The sequence below is a fragment of the Oryzias latipes genome, chromosome 20 (assembly GCF_053564925.1).
Source record: "Oryzias latipes strain Hd-rR chromosome 20, Olatipes_Hd-rR_3.1".
NCBI classification, from domain to species: Eukaryota; Metazoa; Chordata; class Actinopteri; order Beloniformes; family Adrianichthyidae; genus Oryzias; species Oryzias latipes.
The window spans coordinates 6165811-6184249 of NC_136256.1; the positions used below are offsets into that span (position 1 = coordinate 6165811).

Below are 18439 nucleotides of genomic sequence, written 5' to 3' on the forward strand. Positions count from 1 at the left end.
AGCCTAGCTGTCAACAAATTGAGCTGTCAATCAACTGGCTGCGCTGGAGAACTATCCAACTCCGAACAGTCTCGGAGAGGAGGAGGCAGAAAGAGAAGCTGAGGGTGCTGTCTTCTTCCCGGCAAAAGAAGCCCATTTATTATGAACACACACCACATTGAACATTGCACAGGCCTCATCAACCTCTCGCCCTCCCACACTCATGGTACAACATAAAGAAACAACATAACAGGAAGAATAAACTAAGGTGGAACAACAAAACTGCCATATGAAAAGAAAAGTTGGCAAACAGAAACGCAGAGATCGCATCCCACAATCCCCTGCTGCTAACAGACCTAAAATGCGCATGACCGCCACTACAATATTAAATTTCAACATTTCTGTCAACGAAGATTTGCGTCATAGCCTGCGACACACGTTTCTACCAGCAGGGCATCGGACAACTAGGCAGGTGGCTGATGGAAATCGAACCACCGTCAGTTCCGTGCATTGCTTGATGAAGTTGAAAGCGCATATTCTGATCTCCTGCTACACAACAAAGTCCGATGGCTGTCCAGGGGTGACGTTTTGCGTCACTTTGGTGTCTGTTTCGAACACGTGAAAACATTTCTGAAAAGCAAAGACCTGAACTAACCTGTTTTCTTTTTTTGTAAACGCAGGCTGCGTTTTATTGCACTCTGTTTAGTTCCCAGAGAGGGGCACGTCACACACGTTCCGTTTTGTTGTTTTTTTGTTCAAATCCTCAAAATAAAAATGACATCAAAAATCGGATTTCTTTATTACATTTTTTTAATTTTATCAAAGCAATGAAACATAATTCATTGATATTGTAATGAAGTTAAACGTGACGCGTCGTTCTCCGCAGAATGCACTGCAGGGCAAAAAAACATTTAATCGTTAATGCCAATGAGTTATAACTCATATAATTATGAGATATAACTCATTGGTTAATGCTCATTATGAATTTGTAGCAACTTACTCACTTTGACAGTAGGCTAATATATATGTGTTGCCTTCATTATAAGGCTTAATCCTTGTGCTTGTAGTTGGGTCATCTAGACCCACTAGACAGTGCTCTGAACCGTTTTTCTTCAATGATTTGTGATCTTCACTGGCGTCTATGGATTCCATGAAATCTTTCCACCTTTATCCACCTTTGTCATGGTAGGGAGAACACGTCAAAGTAAGGGTGGGGTCATCTAAGATAGCACAAGGGTTAAATGCCCGCTCTGATGAAAATGTTGTTTTAACGCATTCTTGTGGCTATTTTTTTTGATGAAGGGCATATTTTTTTAAAAATTGACAATTAAAATGTCATTTCTGTATATTTCTTGTTGAAATCATTGTGAAGCAGGAGAAGACAAAAAATGACATTAGAAACAGTTTGTAGGTGTGAAGTAGCTGCTACAGTTGCCACCAGGTCCCTGCTCCGCTCCATTCTGATGCATCCACTGTCAGACAAATAGATCCATGAACGTCTTTGTTTTCCTCGTCTGAGCTGGAATCTGGATCTAAACTGTACGGCTGGATAGCTCCAATATTGCTCATTATTTTTGTTGCACTGCTAATGCTAGGTTGGGGGTGTGAGGGACTATAAACTAAGATTAGGCAGGTAAACAGATGGATGACAGAAAAAGAGGGCGGGCTTACCACTACAAACAGTCCCGCCCACAACTCAGGTGAATTTCTACTGACATAGTTTCTGCTCTGCAGAAAAGGGACAGGATTTTATTTTAAGCACAAATCAGCATCTTCATAATTAAGACCACTGGGAGCCGTTTTACAAAAGATGATGGGAGAGGGACTTTACAGTTGAGTAGTTTAAATGGAGGATGTCATTTCAAATAAATGTGTGTTCTGTTCATCAGATGGAAAATTGATCGCAAATTTCTGCCCCGTTTAAAAATATTTCTTCATGAAGGTGAATCCAGGACAAAAACTGATGGATCTTTCCCAGCTGGTGCAGAGAGCTGCTGCATGTTTGGAACCTGGAGAGAGAGCTTATTACATCAGTTCTGGCTTCTCTACAATGGCTGCCTGTTCATTTTAAAATTCTTTTATTTGTTTTTAAATCTTTTAACCCTTGTGCTATCCATGCACTTTAACATTGGGAGTGGGGTCATCTAGACCCACTAGACAGTGCGCTGAACTTTTTTCTTCAATGATTTGTGATCTTCACTGGTGTCCATGGATTACATGAAATCCTTTCCACCTTTGTCATGGTAGGGAGAACACGTCTATGGTCATCCTGATCCCATAGGATAGCACAAGAGTTAATGGTCTGGCTCCGCCCTACGTCTCTGAGCCGCTACAGCTGCATTCACCTTCCCGCTCGCTTAGCTCAGCTGCTCCTGGATGTGCCAAGGACACGGCGGAAACTCAGAGGGGATGGGGCATTTGCCGCTCCTGGCCCCAGCCTGTGGAATGAGCTGCCTCTGCAGGCCCGTTCACTGAATGATTTTAAATCCAAGTTGAAAACTCACCTTTTCTCTCTGGCTTTTAGCTCAGTGTGAGTTGGTGATTTTATTGATTTCTGTACTTTTGCATTATGTTGTTTATTTTAGATTGCTGTTTTGGTTTATCTTTCATTGTTGTTAAGCACTTTGGTCAGCCTCTGCTGTTTGTAAAAGTGCTTTATAAATAAAGAAACAGGACTTGTTTATAGATAAAAACCAAAGCAAGTCCAGTTTCTACCTCAGCAGAAAATAGACTGAATCCCAGTTAGCAGGAGTTTCCACCATCGCTGCTGCCTCATTTCTGGACTGGAGAAAAAGGACAGAATGGTAAATGGCGTTTACCAATATAGGACTAAATTGACTTAAAGTCCAAAGCGCTTTACAGTCACAGTCACACACCTTTGCTGTGAATACTAGGACACCAATCGATAACCACCAGGAGTAATGAGGGTTCAGTGTCTTGCCCAAAGAGACTTTGACACATGTCAAAGGCAGGAACCAAACCTGCGAACCTGACTTAACCCTTTTGCCCCAGAGGTCGACCGCTCTACCTAGGAAATAAAGGTCTTTTTTTTTGGAGGACTGACTGACTTCTGATTCATGGCTGTTGCACCACAGTAGCTGAACCCTCTCAAATATTCAAACACACAGCTTGTTCAGATGTAAAATATTTTATTTTCTGTAAATGATTCTAAATCAGATTCACCATATTTCCCCAAAACAAAAGAAAAACATCACTTTGTTTACATCCATTAATTAAAAAACAAAAACAAGGCTTCATATTGTGTCTGTACACGTTAAACCCTCGTATGTACATGGCAGGAGGCCTCTGCGCCGCCTGCAGCCCCAACACAGAAAAAAACCATCAAAGGCAGATGAGGGGCGTGGTCACAACTGTCCAATCACAGCGCAACCTGGGTTGAGGTGAGGATGAAGGCGTGGCTTTTAGCAGAGTGAAGTCTAAACTTTATAGTACAGATATTTACATGCTGCCACTCTGGGCCTTAAACACACCTCAGGATTAGAAAATAGCTTCATTCAGTAATAAATACAAAAGACAAAATCTCTTATTTTACAGGAAATTAAACGCACGGAAGAGGAGGAGGAAGAGGAGGAGGAGCGACTTGTGGAATCAAGTATGTTTGTGTTTGTCGTTTTGTTTTAGTGCAAGTTAAAGGACGACATTCTGTTTCAGAGTTCAGACTCACATTTACACCATTTACACAGAGGACCAGCCTCTTCTTGAGCACCGCCCCTTTTGTCCATGCCCCACCCACAATACATATAATCCATCCCTCATCTGTCACTGAACCCACCATGATTAATATTATTAACATCTCTGATCAAACAGACCAGCTATAGTATTATTATTGATTGATAATCAGAGAAAAGCTCCGCCCACCAAGGAGAGAGCTGAGAGAGCTGCCTGTGTGTGCGATTGTGTGTGTGATTGTGTGTGTTCAGTTCATCCACTTGCGGCAGTTCACTGCTCCACAGTGACATGGGATCTTGTGCTGGTCGTCCTCCAGATCAAACTTGTAGTCGTAGGAAAGCTGTGGAGGATCAACAGAGAAGGTTATCATCGCCATCATCGATTGGTTGATGGTATTGATTGACAGGCGCCTCCTCCACACCTCCTCTCCTCTCTGGATGCGCCTGCAGGAGCTGATGATGATCTTGTTCTCCTTCTCCACATTCACCACCTCTGTGATGCAGTTGGGAGCGCACGAGTGGTTGATGTACCTGTCAATCACACAATGCCCCGCCCCCTGTTTTAAAACCAATCAACGGGACAGCAGCAGCCCAGCGGGAGCGGCGTTTACCTGGCGGGTCCACCAGTGATGGTGGCGTCGATTACGTAGTCATTGTCGATCCGGAACATGTAGACGCCTCGGTTCTACACAGAAGCAGAACTGGAGTTAGACAAAGGGGGGAGGGGATCAGAGCTGCTGGAGCAGCCGAGGTTTTGGAAGGACAGGGAACTGCACAGATTCTGTAGTGGAACCCAAATGAGGACCAGGTTCTGATGTTTGTGGAAACAAACACCCATCTGTGTGTGTGTGTTGTACCTGAGACTCATAAAGTCTCTCTTTACGGTTTGCCACCTCACTCCTGATGATGGCGCCGATGTACTCGATGACCATTGTGCATTTCTCGATGTCTCTGGCGGCGTACAGCCCTAGACCCTGAACACACATGTAGTGTTAAGTTTCTGTCCTGCAGGGGGCGGTTCCCGCCTTTCCTCTGAGCAGCCGTCGACGTCTCACCTGGATGCGAGAGCGGGCCAGGTACACGTTGCTCTTCCACTCGGCCTTCATGCGCCGGTACTGAGCTGCCTTGGAGTGGCGGCCTTGATGGGCGGCAGCCACCGACTCCCCTGGCGAAAGAGAGATGACTCCAGGGACGGCGCCCACAATGGCGCCCACAGAGCCCTGACACCTGGGAGCAACGCTGGTCAGCAAGTAGGGCCTGAAGAGAGAAGCAGACGTCAGTCTCCCTTCCACTGTTTCCAGTTTTTAATCAAAGGATGGGACAAATGGAAGTCATGAGAAGAATTTATGGAAGAAAATGTAGTTTTCTCTAGAAGCACTCTAAATGGTATCCAGTCCATCAAAAATACTCTTTCACTGAGTGCAGAGTTCTTTCTACAATAAACTGAAACATTTGTCATTATTTGTCCTGATGCAGAAAGCTGTGGAAATGTTTGTTCTGAAGGCTTCTCCAGCTGAACAACGATGGAGAACAACATACCATCACACTTCCTCCTCCGTGCTTAGCTGTTGATAATTCTACCCGATGAACCAAAAATGCAAAGTTTTGGTTTATGGATCTTTCAGTCTTCAGTGTTTCCAGTTCCAGTAAACCTTGTCTGGTTGAGGTTGTGGCAAAACCTTCCTGCAGACTTGAACCTCAGAGACTTGTAGCTCCAAGTCTTCACTCCACAGTTCAACCTGAAGCTGTCTTTCTTTGACTAAACAGTTCTTAAAGCTGTTCTTCTGTGATTTGACTCTCAGAAACCAGGGCTAAATTCAAATTCTTCCCCTACTCCCTACCCCTCCAATTGTAGGGGTATTTGGGGGGTAAAGTTGTCCCAAATACTTCAAGGGTGGTCCGCTGTGCCGCAGAGGAAAAGCACTTCTCTTTTCTGACGCAAAGAAGTTTCCATGTAAACGTTATTACTGACTTTTTGTTTTAGCAAGACCTTTTTAAAGTTATAAAACTGATGTTATGTATTTCTGAGCGCTAGCAGCTCTGCGCTAACGTAGCTGACCGGCGACTTTTGATGACATCATAGAGCGGGAGTAACGTCCGAATGCAAAGACATTTGCCGTGTCCGAGTTCCCACCCTTAAGCCCTAACTACTAAAAAAACTATCTCGTGCTGCAATATGTAGTGCCCTGGATTTTAAAAGCAATTCGGACACCATTTCCCCCCCCTTATTTTTATTTTTTAAATGCCAAATATGACCACATTAATTTCACAAAGTCAAAATCTAATTGATATGAGCGTTTTGTGACAAATATTTATGAATCCATTGTCTTCTGAAAATAAAATAAAATTCGCCGATCTAGTGAGCATCGATGCACACATGATTCGCAGAGACTTCTGGGAAATTTCTAGGGCACTCGATTTTGGACAGCACTACAAAATGACGACAGCACTATGTAGCTCAAAGATCCGAAATTCGGACAGAACCACTATTTTTCCATAACTCTCCGTTCGGAGGGCTAAATGTAGGGGGAGATTTCTGATTGAGTTTTGACTCTGACCTCTTCCTGTCAGAGGTTCTCCAGTTCCTGACCACCTTTGATGCTGAAAGAAAAGTTCTCACTGAAACCTTCATTGTTCTTAAGGTTCGCCGTCTGAAAGATCTTCCAGTGTTCTGATGGTCCGTCTTTCTACCAAAGTGATGTTTTTTAGAAAAAGACAAACTACAGCAGCTGTTCAGCTGACGCTCATCAAGCTTTAGAATCCACATTCAGTTCCTGTTTCATGATTCAATGTTTAAGTAATCAAGAGTTGGAACATCTGCAGGAATGACTTTCAGGGGTTTGCCTGCCTCTTTGAGACACAAGCAGACTTAAACATAATCCTTTTTGGACTACAGAAGTGTTCTAAAACCTTGACCAGATTGCCTGATTGGATATTAAACACTTTGGAACTCTGGAGCTCCTCTGCTGACCCCCCTTGTCTGAGAAATGAGTTTCTCTGGAGGTTTTCAGAATGAGTTTCAGACATTTGATGCTCATCTGTTGATAGGTAACCCCTCCCCCGACAGTTGACCAAACCAACAGGAAGTGGTTTAGCTCTGCGAGCAGAGTTGGTCCCTGTTGAGAAATCATGTAGAGCCGGGAGGTGGAGCTTAAGTGGTGAAAGGACAAAGAAACGGAGCTGGACTTTAGGCCACAACTACTGCTGGAACCGGCTCCATGCAGCAGTTGCCTCCGTGCTCTTCTGGGGAATAACACAGCCGCTCTTGAGCAATGAGTTATGACAGCAGCTACAATAAACAGAAAGTGAGGTCATACCTTTTGGCCTGACAAGGCTTGGGCTCAGAACGAGCCGAGCCTGATGGATTGAAGGCCAGAGGCCACTCCATTAACGGGTTCCTGCCGTACCGGAAGGTGTAGCGCTCGCAGGCCTCCACGCCGGGGAGCTGCGGGATAGAGCACAGGGTCAAACATCAGGGAAAACCGAGTTAACATGACATCACTGCATATAGCATATAGATATCTACAGAAATCATGAAAAAGAAGAAGAGATCTGGTCAGAGCTCAGTGTAAATACTGAGCCTTATCTGCAGGAAGCAAAGGAGGGATGTTCCTGTCGTTCTGAATCTTCAGGACAAACTCGAACCACACACAAGAACCAGCTGAGGGGCTGTTGAGAGTGTTTGAGAAGCGTGACCACGTACAGACTCAATGATCCTGCTCACTGCAGACGTGGTCAGACCAAACAGATCCTCTCCCTTCAGGTATGCTGGGAACAGCTTCAGGGTCCCACTGGAGCTCCTCATCTGAGCCACAGGTTCCAGAATCTGGTCCCACACAGCTGCACAGACACAGTCAGGAGAGGATCCAAAGCAAACAGGAGGGACATTCAGAAAAGAAAGAAACATCTCTGTTAGCTTTTGCAGGAACTTTTAACCCTCCCGCCTTAAATATCAATGAGCAGAAGTGAGAGGAGCATCTCTGCAGGTCCTATGTGGTGATGTTCACCTTTTGGTGAAGGTCCAGTCAGAACCAGGTCTTCGTAGCCCTTCTCCACCACCTTGACTTTGAAGAGCGGCTGACCCCCGACCTCCTCAATGTGACACATGTACTTGCAGCGTCTGCAGACACACGGATCAGATCATCAGCTGATTCAAACAGAACCTTTTCAAACTGCACTGATCCGTTTGGCTAAAGAGAGGCTCTGTTCTGTATTATTACCCTTCAAAATAAAGGGGCTCCTGCTGGTACCAGACAACAGGCATGTGGTCCATGCTGGTTTGCTCAGAAAGACTTACCTGTTGCTGTGGCGCATGCTCCAGTAGAGGCGGTTGGCATGGTAACCCACAGGGAAGATGGCGGTCTCATTGTGGAAGGTGCTTATTTGATGTGGGAGGAGCCTGCCGACAGTGCGGAACAGCAGGCTGCCGACGCGAAAGGTGTGCTGGCGCTCGCCACGCTGTACAATAGCGGCGATCTGCCGTGCCTCATCCCGCTGCACAAACACACGGCGAAACACGGAGAAGCAGCGCAGCTCCGAGTCGTAAGGGTCAGAGAGCACCATGGGGTCAGAGATGACCCCTGGTGTGGAGGAGGGGGAGCAGCTGGATGACCTGTCTCCACCGAGAGGAACCATCCTGGGCTTGTGAAGTGGGCACAGCATGGTCTTGTCCTGAGGGAGGTAAGGTGTGATGATTGCAACTGTCAGGTAGGTGAGTGGAACTCAAGAGAACACGTGAATGTCACCTTAAAGAAGGTGCAGTGGGCCTGCAGGGCACAGGTGAAGTGGTAGGTATTGGTGCAGCGGAGGCGGTTGCAGCCGCTGGTGGCCCCAGTTTGGTGGCAGAAAGCGCAGCGTAGTGTCAGGCCGCGCCTGAGGGCCAGCTCCACGTTGATGAGGGCGCCGGCTTGAGTCTCGTACACCTCGCTGGACCACAGAGCGCAATTCAAGTGCGCCTGAAACACAGCAGTGTCAGACAAGGCTGCAGATCGAACCGAAGCCTGCCCGGATTTGGTATACTCACCCACAGGTCCAGGTCCAGGTTGAGGAGTCTGGCTGGGCCGTCTGTCTGTCCATCCCCCTGCTGGTGACAGAAGCAGCAGCGCCGCTGGTCTTTGGGTAAAGAATCAGGGCGCAGACATGTGCCCAGTTTCTGCAGCAGCACATCCACTTCCTCCTCTGTCGGCATGGCAACCTCCTCATTGGGAGCACAAGGACCCCTGCACACAGAAAGGCCCCCTGCTGAGCCGCACTCCTCACGCCTTCATGATAGCAACATTCCAACACATACCTGCTGAAGGTGATGCTAACGCTCCAGCGCCTCCACCGGCAAGTTTTCATCTTTTTTCCATGTCGACATGTCGGCGAGTCCTCACCAGGTGGAAGCGCCCGAGGGTGGGGCTTCAACTTCACCTTCACCTGTCAATCACACCGTTGAATAGACGACCAAACAAGGTCCAACTTTCAAGATTCATTCCAATGATCCCACCCACCTTGAGGCTATCTGTGCGAGGCTGCGTTTCCATAGTGATGGCAGACGCAGGAGGGAAAGAAGGAGGAGGGGAGGAGGAGGGGGGAAAAGAAAAGCTGTGGGGAAGGGAGTGGACAGCGATCGATGACATGTTGTTGGTGTACTGGTGCTGTGCTCTACTGGAAGGGTTGTGATCAGTCCCAGACAGCAGCTCGGGCACCTCAGGCTGGAAACATACAGAAATGCATTATGGGGGATGTACTTCTGTGTTCCTTTCCGGTGTCACCCATGAACTTCTGCAGAGCGTCACCTTGCTGCCTGTGGGACGAGACTGCAGGTTGGAGTATAAGGCAGAACAGTTTGGACTGCAGAACATCAAACTGGATCCAGGCTTGGACAGGCCGTCCTGTAACAAACACACAGTCACCTCTTGCTTAACAAATGGAGGGTGGAGGGTTACTCTCCTTTGCAGTCAGACCTGCTTGAACTCCTGGACCACATGAAGTCTGTTTCCCAGCACCGCCTTGCAGTGAATGCAACACTGAGGTCGACTTCCTGCTGCAGGTCTCTGTGCTCTGCAGCCCACAGCCGCCTGTACAAACATTGCACAACCCCAGGTCAGACCCCATACATCGTTGCATCCCTACATCACCATAGTAACCGGTCTCACCTGTGGGAGCGGCACACGCACTCTGGCTAGTAAGGCCAGAGAGCTCTGCTCGGGGCCGGCAGCCCGGCTCAGCTGAAAGTTGGCGGGCACGGGGACCCGCAGTAGTTCCGCCACCGCCGCCATCACACCCTGAACGTTCTGCATAAAGGCAATGAGGTGATTAGCAGGGAGGAGCTCCAGTCACTCAGGAGACTGAGAGACAACACCTTACCTGAGCTGCAACAGGGTTGAGAGTTATCGCTATGGCGACAAGGTCTGTGTTAGAGCAGGGAAGTGGAGTTTGATGGTTTGGTTCCGTTTTAACCTCCTGCTTCACTGCGGAGCCTGGACACAAGCACACACATAGTGAGTAAGGGGCAAGAACAAAGAAGCAGCTTTCTTTATGGAGGCTCACTGACCTTTGCCCCCAGCACACGGCGTGATGGGTAAGGTAGGTGACGGACAGGGTGAGGGAGGCTCCAGCTTGATGAAAGACAGGTCAGGATACCTGCTCACCTCCATGTCCACCACACTCTCCGGAGATGACGATGGCACAAAACCCTCCGGACTGTTGCGTTCAGAGGAGTCCTGGACCCTGAAGATAAAACGCAAAAGACGAGGACTTGAGAGACACTAGTGGACCAGCTGGAGACTTGCTGGAATAGAGCAAAGCGTACCGGAGCTCCTCCTGGTTGTTATGCGGCGGGGTCGGGAGGGAGGCTGGGACATCTACAGTCTTGGAGGGGGGGTTTATAGCCTGAAGCCCGTCCCCTTTCTGCTTCAGAGGTCCTTTAACTGCAGCCAGCAGAAGAATTTGTGATGAGCTGCTGTGCCTTTGAATACCTCCAGTCCCTAGAATTTGAGGGCTCTGTGCATACTTATGAGCTCAAATGGATAACTGCTTAATAGGACCTGAACGTCACACAAGCCTTTCAGACAAAGCTCTGGGTAAAAGTTCTCCTCACCTTCTTGCTCGCTCACGTCTTTCCTGGATAGCTCGTCTGTGCTGGCAAAACCGTTCACCATTTTCTGTCTGACCACGGGTGGAGGGGTGGGGGGCAGAGAGGCTGGAGGCGTGGGGGGATTACTCAAGTTATTCTGCTGAGGAGGGGTCAGAGAGAAAACAGGGAGAAAAGTGAGTTTTTAGATTAACCTCAGCATCAGTGCAGAACTGAACCAAACTTTAACCATAAAACGGCTTAACAAGCAGCCATGAGAAGATCTGCACAGAAGACTGGGGGCTTTGTGTCTACAAACATCTACACACAAAAAAATGTCTGAATGTGGAACTCTAAAACTTAACACAATAATTAGTATTTGTAAAGAACATCTGTAGAGGAAAAGTCCACGTCTTTAGAGCAGATTTTCATCCTGCTGTAGAAATCCACAGAGAGTTGATAGTTTAACTCTTTAACACCGGAGATGTCCCCGGCGACACCTAAACAACAAAGGCTCTTTGACCTACTGTAACCCTTCGACCCTCTTGCCATCAGCATGAATTAGCTACTTTAGATGCAGAGAAAAACGCCATGTTCAGATCAGCTTTGCACTAGGAGTCGACCGATTATCGGCCACGCGATTATCACCGCCAATACTTGTTTAGTAAGGCATAATGACAAACGAAGTGTCCATTATCAGAAATAAATAAAAGGACGCGGAACCCTGAACTGTCTGTTGCGACGCAGAGAATTGTTGCTTTCACAAAGTCTCTTAATTATCCCTTTCATAATATAGTCACAAAAGGAATAAATATTAAATACATTTTTAGTACTTAATCCTTGTTTTTTGGTTGAAATACCTTTTTCACAAAAAGCGGGCCAATTGGTACGTGATGCGTCGTGTTGTCATAGTAATGACTGAGCTGACATGACAGGTGATCGGCTGATCATCACAATGGGTTTAATAAAGCATCAGATCAGAGAGAAAGTTCCCCCATTACGCTCGTTTGTCCAGATGATGAAGCCAGCGCAGTGATATAGAACATCTGGGGTATGTGACCGGAACTTCTTTTTTAGGTGTACATCATAATTGTCCATTATCCCTTTTTAATCCACACCCAGCAACCAATCAGAATAGAGTATTCACCCGGACAATGGTACATTTTGATGTATATCAGCCTTTTTTTTAATCCGACGGGGCAGTGCTGAAGTTTTGTTTTGTTTTGGCTCAGATGTAACCGCACCTCATTGTCTCCAGCATTTGGCGCCATACGACTGGTTATGCAAAGCATGCACACGTTAGAGGCAGAGCCAATGAGAAGCTGAAACTGTTTGCAGAGTCCTCAAACACGGCAGAGAGACAAATGTTCTCCAGTGGAGAAGTTCTGGAGGGTGCATTGATGTGACAATGGCCCTCATTGCTAGTATTGTGAAGTGACTCTGCATGTCATGTTACCAGCAATGAGGGCCGCCTCATCTGCTCTCAGGTGTAACTATGGCCCCTCCCTCCCCAGCTCAGCGCCACCACAAGACACAAAGCACCCACCTTCATCCGTCCTCAGTGAGCGCATCTTCAGCGAGGTCTGTGCAATTTACCAGCCCAGAAGAAGTCCTTTCGTTGCAGAACATCTTTGCTTTTTTATTTTTTTTATTTTATTTAATTTATGCTGAAGTTTATTTATTATGAAACATTTCAGACAACTATTCATTAAATTTTTTTTTTACAGTTATTAAAGATGCTGCTGAGCCTGTTATTGCACTTTTAGGAGATATATTTGCTTGCTTTTTTATAAACTATTTTTTAAAATAAAGTTAATCGTTGTTGTTTGTATTAATCTAAATTCATTTAAACGTCAGCTCCAAATATCAGTTATCAGCCTTCATGACTACTAATAATCAGTAATGGCCCTGAACCCCCCCACCATGGGCTGATATGATAGGCTGCTTTTATTCGCTTCAGAATCCACTGGAATTACATTAATTGGATAAACAGTTGAAGAGTTAAGGCTGCAATCCTTTACAATTATATTGGAATCAATGATCTAACAGCCTCAGAGCTCTACATCTGATGAAGCTGTGACAGAAGATGCTCTCTGAGGATCATCTGTGAACGACTTAAAACACGCTGCAGATAGATTAGGGCTATGCCCCAATTCCCTCCCTAATCCATAACTACTACGTAAAAAAACATATGGTGCGGGATTATCTAGTACCCTGGATTTTAAAAGCATGCTCACTACTTTTATAAACAGAAAAGGACGTCACTAAAGTAAAAAACTAATAACTGTGAACATTTTACGAAGATCCTTTATGAAGTCACAGTGTTCTGTTGCGGAAACTTTTGATGATGTATTTTAAAAAATTAAAAATAGCTTTTTCACTTGAAAATCATTCAAACACATTGCATTGTGGTCTACTCGCCAATCTAGTGAGCATCGATGCACACTGGTTTTTCACAGACTTCTGGGAAAGTCTTTTGGAATTGTAGATTCGGACAGCTGCACAAAATGGCGAATGCACTATATAGTGCACTTTATAGAGGACTTTTTAGTGAGCTATATAGCGCACACTGAGATCAGAGAAGGAACTCAGACACAACCTTGGAGTAGAAATTGCCCCTTGTTTTTCCTGCTGCAGGATTCTGCATCTGAGGAAGCAACTCAACTACACACAAAAATCAGCTTTTTGCTTGTTGATGTTTCCTGATATGCTGACCAAAGCTGCTGATACATGCAGGCAATTTATGTCAGGAAAAGCACACCTGTGTTGACGCGCAACTGACAGTAGGTGGGTATTTATAAAGGGAATACTCAAAAAAAACATGCGACACGGTCTGTGTGCATTGTCAGATTTCCCGTGTTTTTCTGCTGAAATCCTCAGAGCTCCGCCCCGTCATCCCCTTGCAGCATCAGTACCTTGTATATGAGCTGGGAGTAAAAGTCAGTGACTCCGTCCAGGCAGGCGTTTCCAAAGGAGCCGGTCAGCCTGGAGTCTTTGCCCAGCGAGGAGCTGCCATATGGGGGGAACAGACTCAGATCCACCCTCAGGACTGGCTCCATAAGGGGCAGCATCGACAGCTGGAAGAGAAAACAAGATTGATTACGACCCTAACATACAAATGGACACTGCATGTGTGTATTTTTTCTACACACCCATTTATACCAAACAAAAATAACCGAATGATCAAGGCTACAGCTACAGCCCCCTCTGCAAACGTATGCTTTTCTTTAGGTCTAGTTTGTGCTTTTTTCCAGTTTTTGCCTGGTGAAAATGAAAATTCCAAAATATTCCAAAAGCAAAAGCAAAGGATTTTTAAACGATATTAAAATAATTTTCACTTTAATGGATGAGTTTTCAGATTTATGGAAAGCTTGGTCAAATGAGCGAGTGGCTGAAAAACTGAAAAGATGTGGGTTCACCTGTCTGAGGTGTGTCACAAGAGGGTCAGAAGACGAGTGCAGACTTTTCTCCTCCTCTTCTTTCTTTCTTCTCTTGTTCTTGGTGGGGGCTCTGTCTTTGTCGGGTCGGGCTGGTCTCCTGCAGCGCTGGTTCTTCTTCAGAAGCTCTGCACCAGAACTGTCCCTCAGCACCTGCAAGAAGTCACTGCCTCAGCCCCAAAAATACTTCGGGTTCTTTACTTTCACTCAACTGGGTCCTTACCAAGGAGCCTGGTCCCTCCTCCTCTTCAGAGCGCAGGCTGTCATTGGACAGCTGGCGGCAGGCAGGGGGTGGAGCATGTCTGGTAGGTGAAGGTGTGCTGGCAGGCGATGCCTTCTCCTTGAGCAGGTGTCTGAGCAGCTCCTTTCCACGGTCTCCTCCCTGAAGAGAGGAAGAGAATCCATCTCCGCCGCCTTCCTCCATCTTCACCACTCCTCCTCCACACGTCCTCATCTCCATGCACTCCTCCTGCTGGATCAGAGTCACTTCAGAACCCAGGACAGGTACAGCACTAACCCTATTGCTTTTTAAGGGCTGTTGTGTTCTTGTGAGCCGTACTTTTACACATATTGTTGGACTGGACTAAAAAGTACCACACAGTACTACCTAGTACCACAAAGTAGGTAACGAAAAGTGCTGTTATGAAAGTGCACACCTTGACCTCCAGGAGAGCAGCAGACAGGCCGCCTCTCTGCATATCCATGCCAGTAACAGGAGCTCTCTTCTGGGCCACGCTGCTCGCTGAGAGCTGCCGCTCCAGCTCATAGGATGGAGCCAGACCAGGGAAGCCTTGAGGGAACTGAGTCTCCGCCTGGTGAGTGGGCGTGGAGGAAGAGGTGTCGGAGACAGCAGGTGTGGGTGGGGCAGTGATGTCAGAGTGTGGTGACAAAGGTGTTTTGGCCCCTCCTGCTGTATCTTCTCCCTCCTTCTTCCTGCTCCTTTTCGTTGGTTTGTCTTCAGTGGTGATGTCAGAGTACATCTGCAGCAGGGAGGCGGGGCTTCCAGCAGCACATGGGAAGGATGAAGGTGGGGGGTTCAAGGGGGAGGAAGAGGACGAGTCATGTTCAAAGTGGTGGCACTGGGGTTGAGAGGGGGTCATTGGTGTGGCTGCAGTGAGGCGCTGGCTCTGGGCTGTGGCTCCAGGGAGGGCCGTCAGCCTCTGTCTGTTCTGGAGGGATGAAGCCACATCCCTGCCTCCCTCTGAGGTCTGTCCAGAAATCAGGTCTGCAGCCGGGTGAGGTCCAGGATGAAGGCGCTCCCCTGTGAAGCCCTGCTGGAGGCCCGTCTGCGGGGGAAACGGTCGACCTGCCTGCCCCTGATGCTGCAGTGTTGTTCTGGACGATGAAGACGAGGACTGCAGCAGGTCCAGTCCAGGCTCAGAGCTGAGGAAGGTGAGGTGGGTTAGACCGTCCCCACCAGGGGTGGAGGATACTCCTTTAGCCACAGATCCAGAAGGCTCCAAGTCCTGCTGCTCCAGCTTCTTCTGCAAAGCCCGGTGCCGCTCCACCTGAGATACACAAGTTCAGTGTCAGGTAAGACCGGGTTCACAGGGATAAGAACCTCCACTTTAACTTTCTGGTTTTATATGTGAATGCCAGAAGTCAAAGAGAAACAAATGAAACTTCTCTATGTTGGAACAAGCTTATGACTGAATGAGCACGGTCTAACATTTTACCCTTTAACAAACACATATGCATCAAGCATCGTGACGCTCTCCTGTCTGACGCTTTAATGTGTAGTTTTACATTTAACATTCTTTAGAACTCTGCAAAAACTGAGTACAGATGTTTGCTGGGAACGAGATCAGAGGATTAAAGAGTTCAGACGAAAGCTGAACACTCACTGCTGTCCGAACACACTGATCTCTGCTGAGCTGCCAGTTGTAAACATTTCACAGCTAAGAAGACGTTCTTTCGTCCTGTTACAGCTCCTCCTTAACCTTTGCATTCCCACAAATGTTTCCATCCGGCAAATACCCTGAATCTGCTGCCCTCAAGAAAAACGTTGCGTTCACACCAAGCGCTGCTTGAAATTCGCTCTCTCCAGTACGGTGATGTTCACCATCTATTGCAGAAGCTGCGTCTGAATGACGGCCGCTTTTAGTGCTATTCCTGTGTCTCTGTGACCCAGTTTGATGACTTGCTGACCCGTATTAGTCAGAGGAGGAAAAAACAAATAAAAATAAAATTAGTGGAGCTTTTTATTATTGTCTTGATACAAATAAGAAAAATATAAAGTTGGGAAGAAAATGATTAGATTCTCCTCCATGTTGGTTTTGGACTCTAATTACATTATATCAACACGTCATGGGCCAAAGCTGAGCACCTGACGGACTGACACGATGCGCCTGATGCTCAAATCACGCCGAGGGACCTGTGGTCATGACTGTACAATGATCTAACATTGAAACTGGACACCCCTGCTGTGCAAATCTCGTTTGTTGTGAACGTATCTAAGAGGTGGTGCTGTTGGGAGAACTAAAACCAAGAGGTTCTGCTGCTCTGGAGTTGTACCTCCTGCATCAGCTGGACCCTCTGTCGCTCCTGCTGCTCTCTCAGGCGCTCCCTCCTTTCTCGCTCCTGGAAACCCTCGCTGAAAGGGTTGTTGTCGTCAAACTTTACCTGGTGGTGGAAAGTATAAAGTCAGCTTAAAGAACAGTTCAAGTCCCCTTGTACAGAACAGAGTGCTGCATTCACTCAGCAGACAGATGTTGAGCATGTTTTGATGTCTCATTAAAACATGCTGGTCAATCAGGTGTTAGTTTCTGGTTAATGCTCAAAAATGATGAAGAAGTCCACACACCATCACCCTTGCATCTACAGCTTAGACCTACCTGAGGTGTGGGTGCAGTTCCATCCCCAGAGGTTCCACCGAGCCCTCCAGCAGGACCTCGAGGCCCTGCAGTGAAAGCTGCTGTGGGAGGTGTAAGAGGAGGGACCATGGTTGAGGCTGTCTGTGGGTTATTAGGCAGCCTTGGTGTCATCTGAGGGGGCAGATGAAGCGGCATCCTCTGTCCCACTGGTCTCGGAGGCCCCGCCCCTGGATTCCATCCGGGCGAGGCATTGGGAAGGCGGGACTGTGTGGGGCCTCCTTGGTGAGGTGGTATTGGTGCTAAAGGCTGGGGGAGTGTTTTCTGAGGGGTTTCAGGGAGCGGCAGCGGTCTCTGCTGCTTGTTCTTGTAGTCTTCAATCAGTTCTGTGTGGTCCTTCTGCTGCTTCCGGATCTGGACACAGAAAAACTTTGTTAAAAATATAAAAAAGACAACGTTTCAAAATAAATCCAGACCTGGAACTACAGGTTCAGGAATGGGGACAGCAGCAGTGGTCAGTGAATAAGAAAGCAGTCTGTGGGATGGAGAAAGGCTCCTACCTGCTCCAGCTGCTTCTGCACCACCCCTTGCTGCTCGCTGATGTAGCGCAGCTGTGCTGCGTCCTCTTCAGCAAAGGCTCGTCCTGCCTTTTTAGCGGTCCTCTGCTTTGCAGACAGAGCCTTCTTGGCTTTGCGGTGGGTGGAGATCTGGTCCTCCAGGAGGCGCTGTTGCATCTGCAGGAGCTGCTGGGTCTCCCCGAGCCACTCCTCATATTTACGGCGCTGAGACTCGTCTGAAAGGAAATACGGCAAAAGTTCAGAGCTGCTCCAGTTTGGTTTCTAAAACATCAAACAAGCTTATTTTGAAAACTGCAAAGCTGTGGTCATTAGTAATTGCTGAGCTGACGTTTGTGCAACTTTAAAGCTCTTCCTTAAATAATAACACAAGACATTATATTTATGTTAAGAAATGATTATTTTAACTAAAGAAAAAAAGTTGACACACTGAGGTTTTAGTAGTTTTTTAAAAAGTTTACATAAAAAGTAACTTAAAAGGTTTTTGCTTTTTATCTTAAGGAAAAATCCATTATTTCCGTTTAGTTTTTTGTCACTTAGCCCCAATTCTCTTTCATTTATTTTGTCATTACTTATATTTGGTCTTCATTTGCATTTTTTCAGATGTATTGGAGGTCTAAAATTGAATTGATCATTCAGCACAGTCATGATTCAGATTCAGAGTGTATTCAGATTGGAAAAGTCAGTTGGTCTGGACAGAGTCAACTTAATTTGGTCTGGATTGAGTCCTGAACCTTGTGTTTGTCTGTTTGCCTTTCAAGCTAGCATTTCTGTTTCAAACCAAAGTTTGTAAACAAAACCATGTGACTAAAGACCACTTCAGTCACTGGCCAGGAAATACAAGGGCAGAGCAATGCACCTAAAGGCAGATTTTATGGAAGTCCTGCGCTGT

At 46.8% G+C, this 18439-nt stretch overlaps 1 protein-coding gene across 11 annotated transcripts in view; it reads right to left on the reverse strand.

The window, feature by feature from the left end:
* Window positions 1-3108: 3108 nt before the first annotated feature.
* Window positions 3109-18439, reverse strand: part of LOC101171448 (histone-lysine N-methyltransferase 2C) — a 54090-nt gene continuing 38759 nt past the window's right edge. For 7 of the 11 annotated variants that reach the window (XM_023950189.2, XM_023950184.2, XM_023950188.2 and 4 more), the window contains 27 exons: window positions 17533-17765; window positions 16997-17386; window positions 16677-16784; window positions 14819-15670; window positions 14386-14634; window positions 14145-14315; window positions 13641-13802; window positions 10753-10888; window positions 10465-10582; window positions 10207-10382; window positions 10020-10132; window positions 9809-9946; window positions 9617-9730; window positions 9449-9544; window positions 9161-9364; window positions 8959-9086; window positions 8692-8887; window positions 8414-8623; window positions 7966-8339; window positions 7676-7788; window positions 7372-7508; window positions 6986-7113; window positions 4724-4925; window positions 4526-4642; window positions 4280-4353; window positions 4091-4199; window positions 3109-4009 (listed from right to left, as the gene is read on the reverse strand). In XM_023950189.2, coding sequence (XP_023805957.1) covers window positions 3917-4009; window positions 4091-4199; window positions 4280-4353; window positions 4526-4642; window positions 4724-4925; window positions 6986-7113; window positions 7372-7508; window positions 7676-7788; window positions 7966-8339; window positions 8414-8623; window positions 8692-8887; window positions 8959-9086; window positions 9161-9364; window positions 9449-9544; window positions 9617-9730; window positions 9809-9946; window positions 10020-10132; window positions 10207-10382; window positions 10465-10582; window positions 10753-10888; window positions 13641-13802; window positions 14145-14315; window positions 14386-14634; window positions 14819-15670; window positions 16677-16784; window positions 16997-17386; window positions 17533-17765 — 5141 coding nt within the window. In that variant the 3' untranslated portion in view covers window positions 3109-3916. The remainder of the gene's footprint in view (window positions 4010-4090; window positions 4200-4279; window positions 4354-4525; window positions 4643-4723; window positions 4926-6985; window positions 7114-7371; window positions 7509-7675; window positions 7789-7965; window positions 8340-8413; window positions 8624-8691; window positions 8888-8958; window positions 9087-9160; window positions 9365-9448; window positions 9545-9616; window positions 9731-9808; window positions 9947-10019; window positions 10133-10206; window positions 10383-10464; window positions 10583-10752; window positions 10889-13640; window positions 13803-14144; window positions 14316-14385; window positions 14635-14818; window positions 15671-16676; window positions 16785-16996; window positions 17387-17532; window positions 17766-18439) is intronic. The other 4 variants (XM_078938280.1, XM_023950183.2, XM_078938281.1 and 1 more) reach the window with 3 other exon arrangements.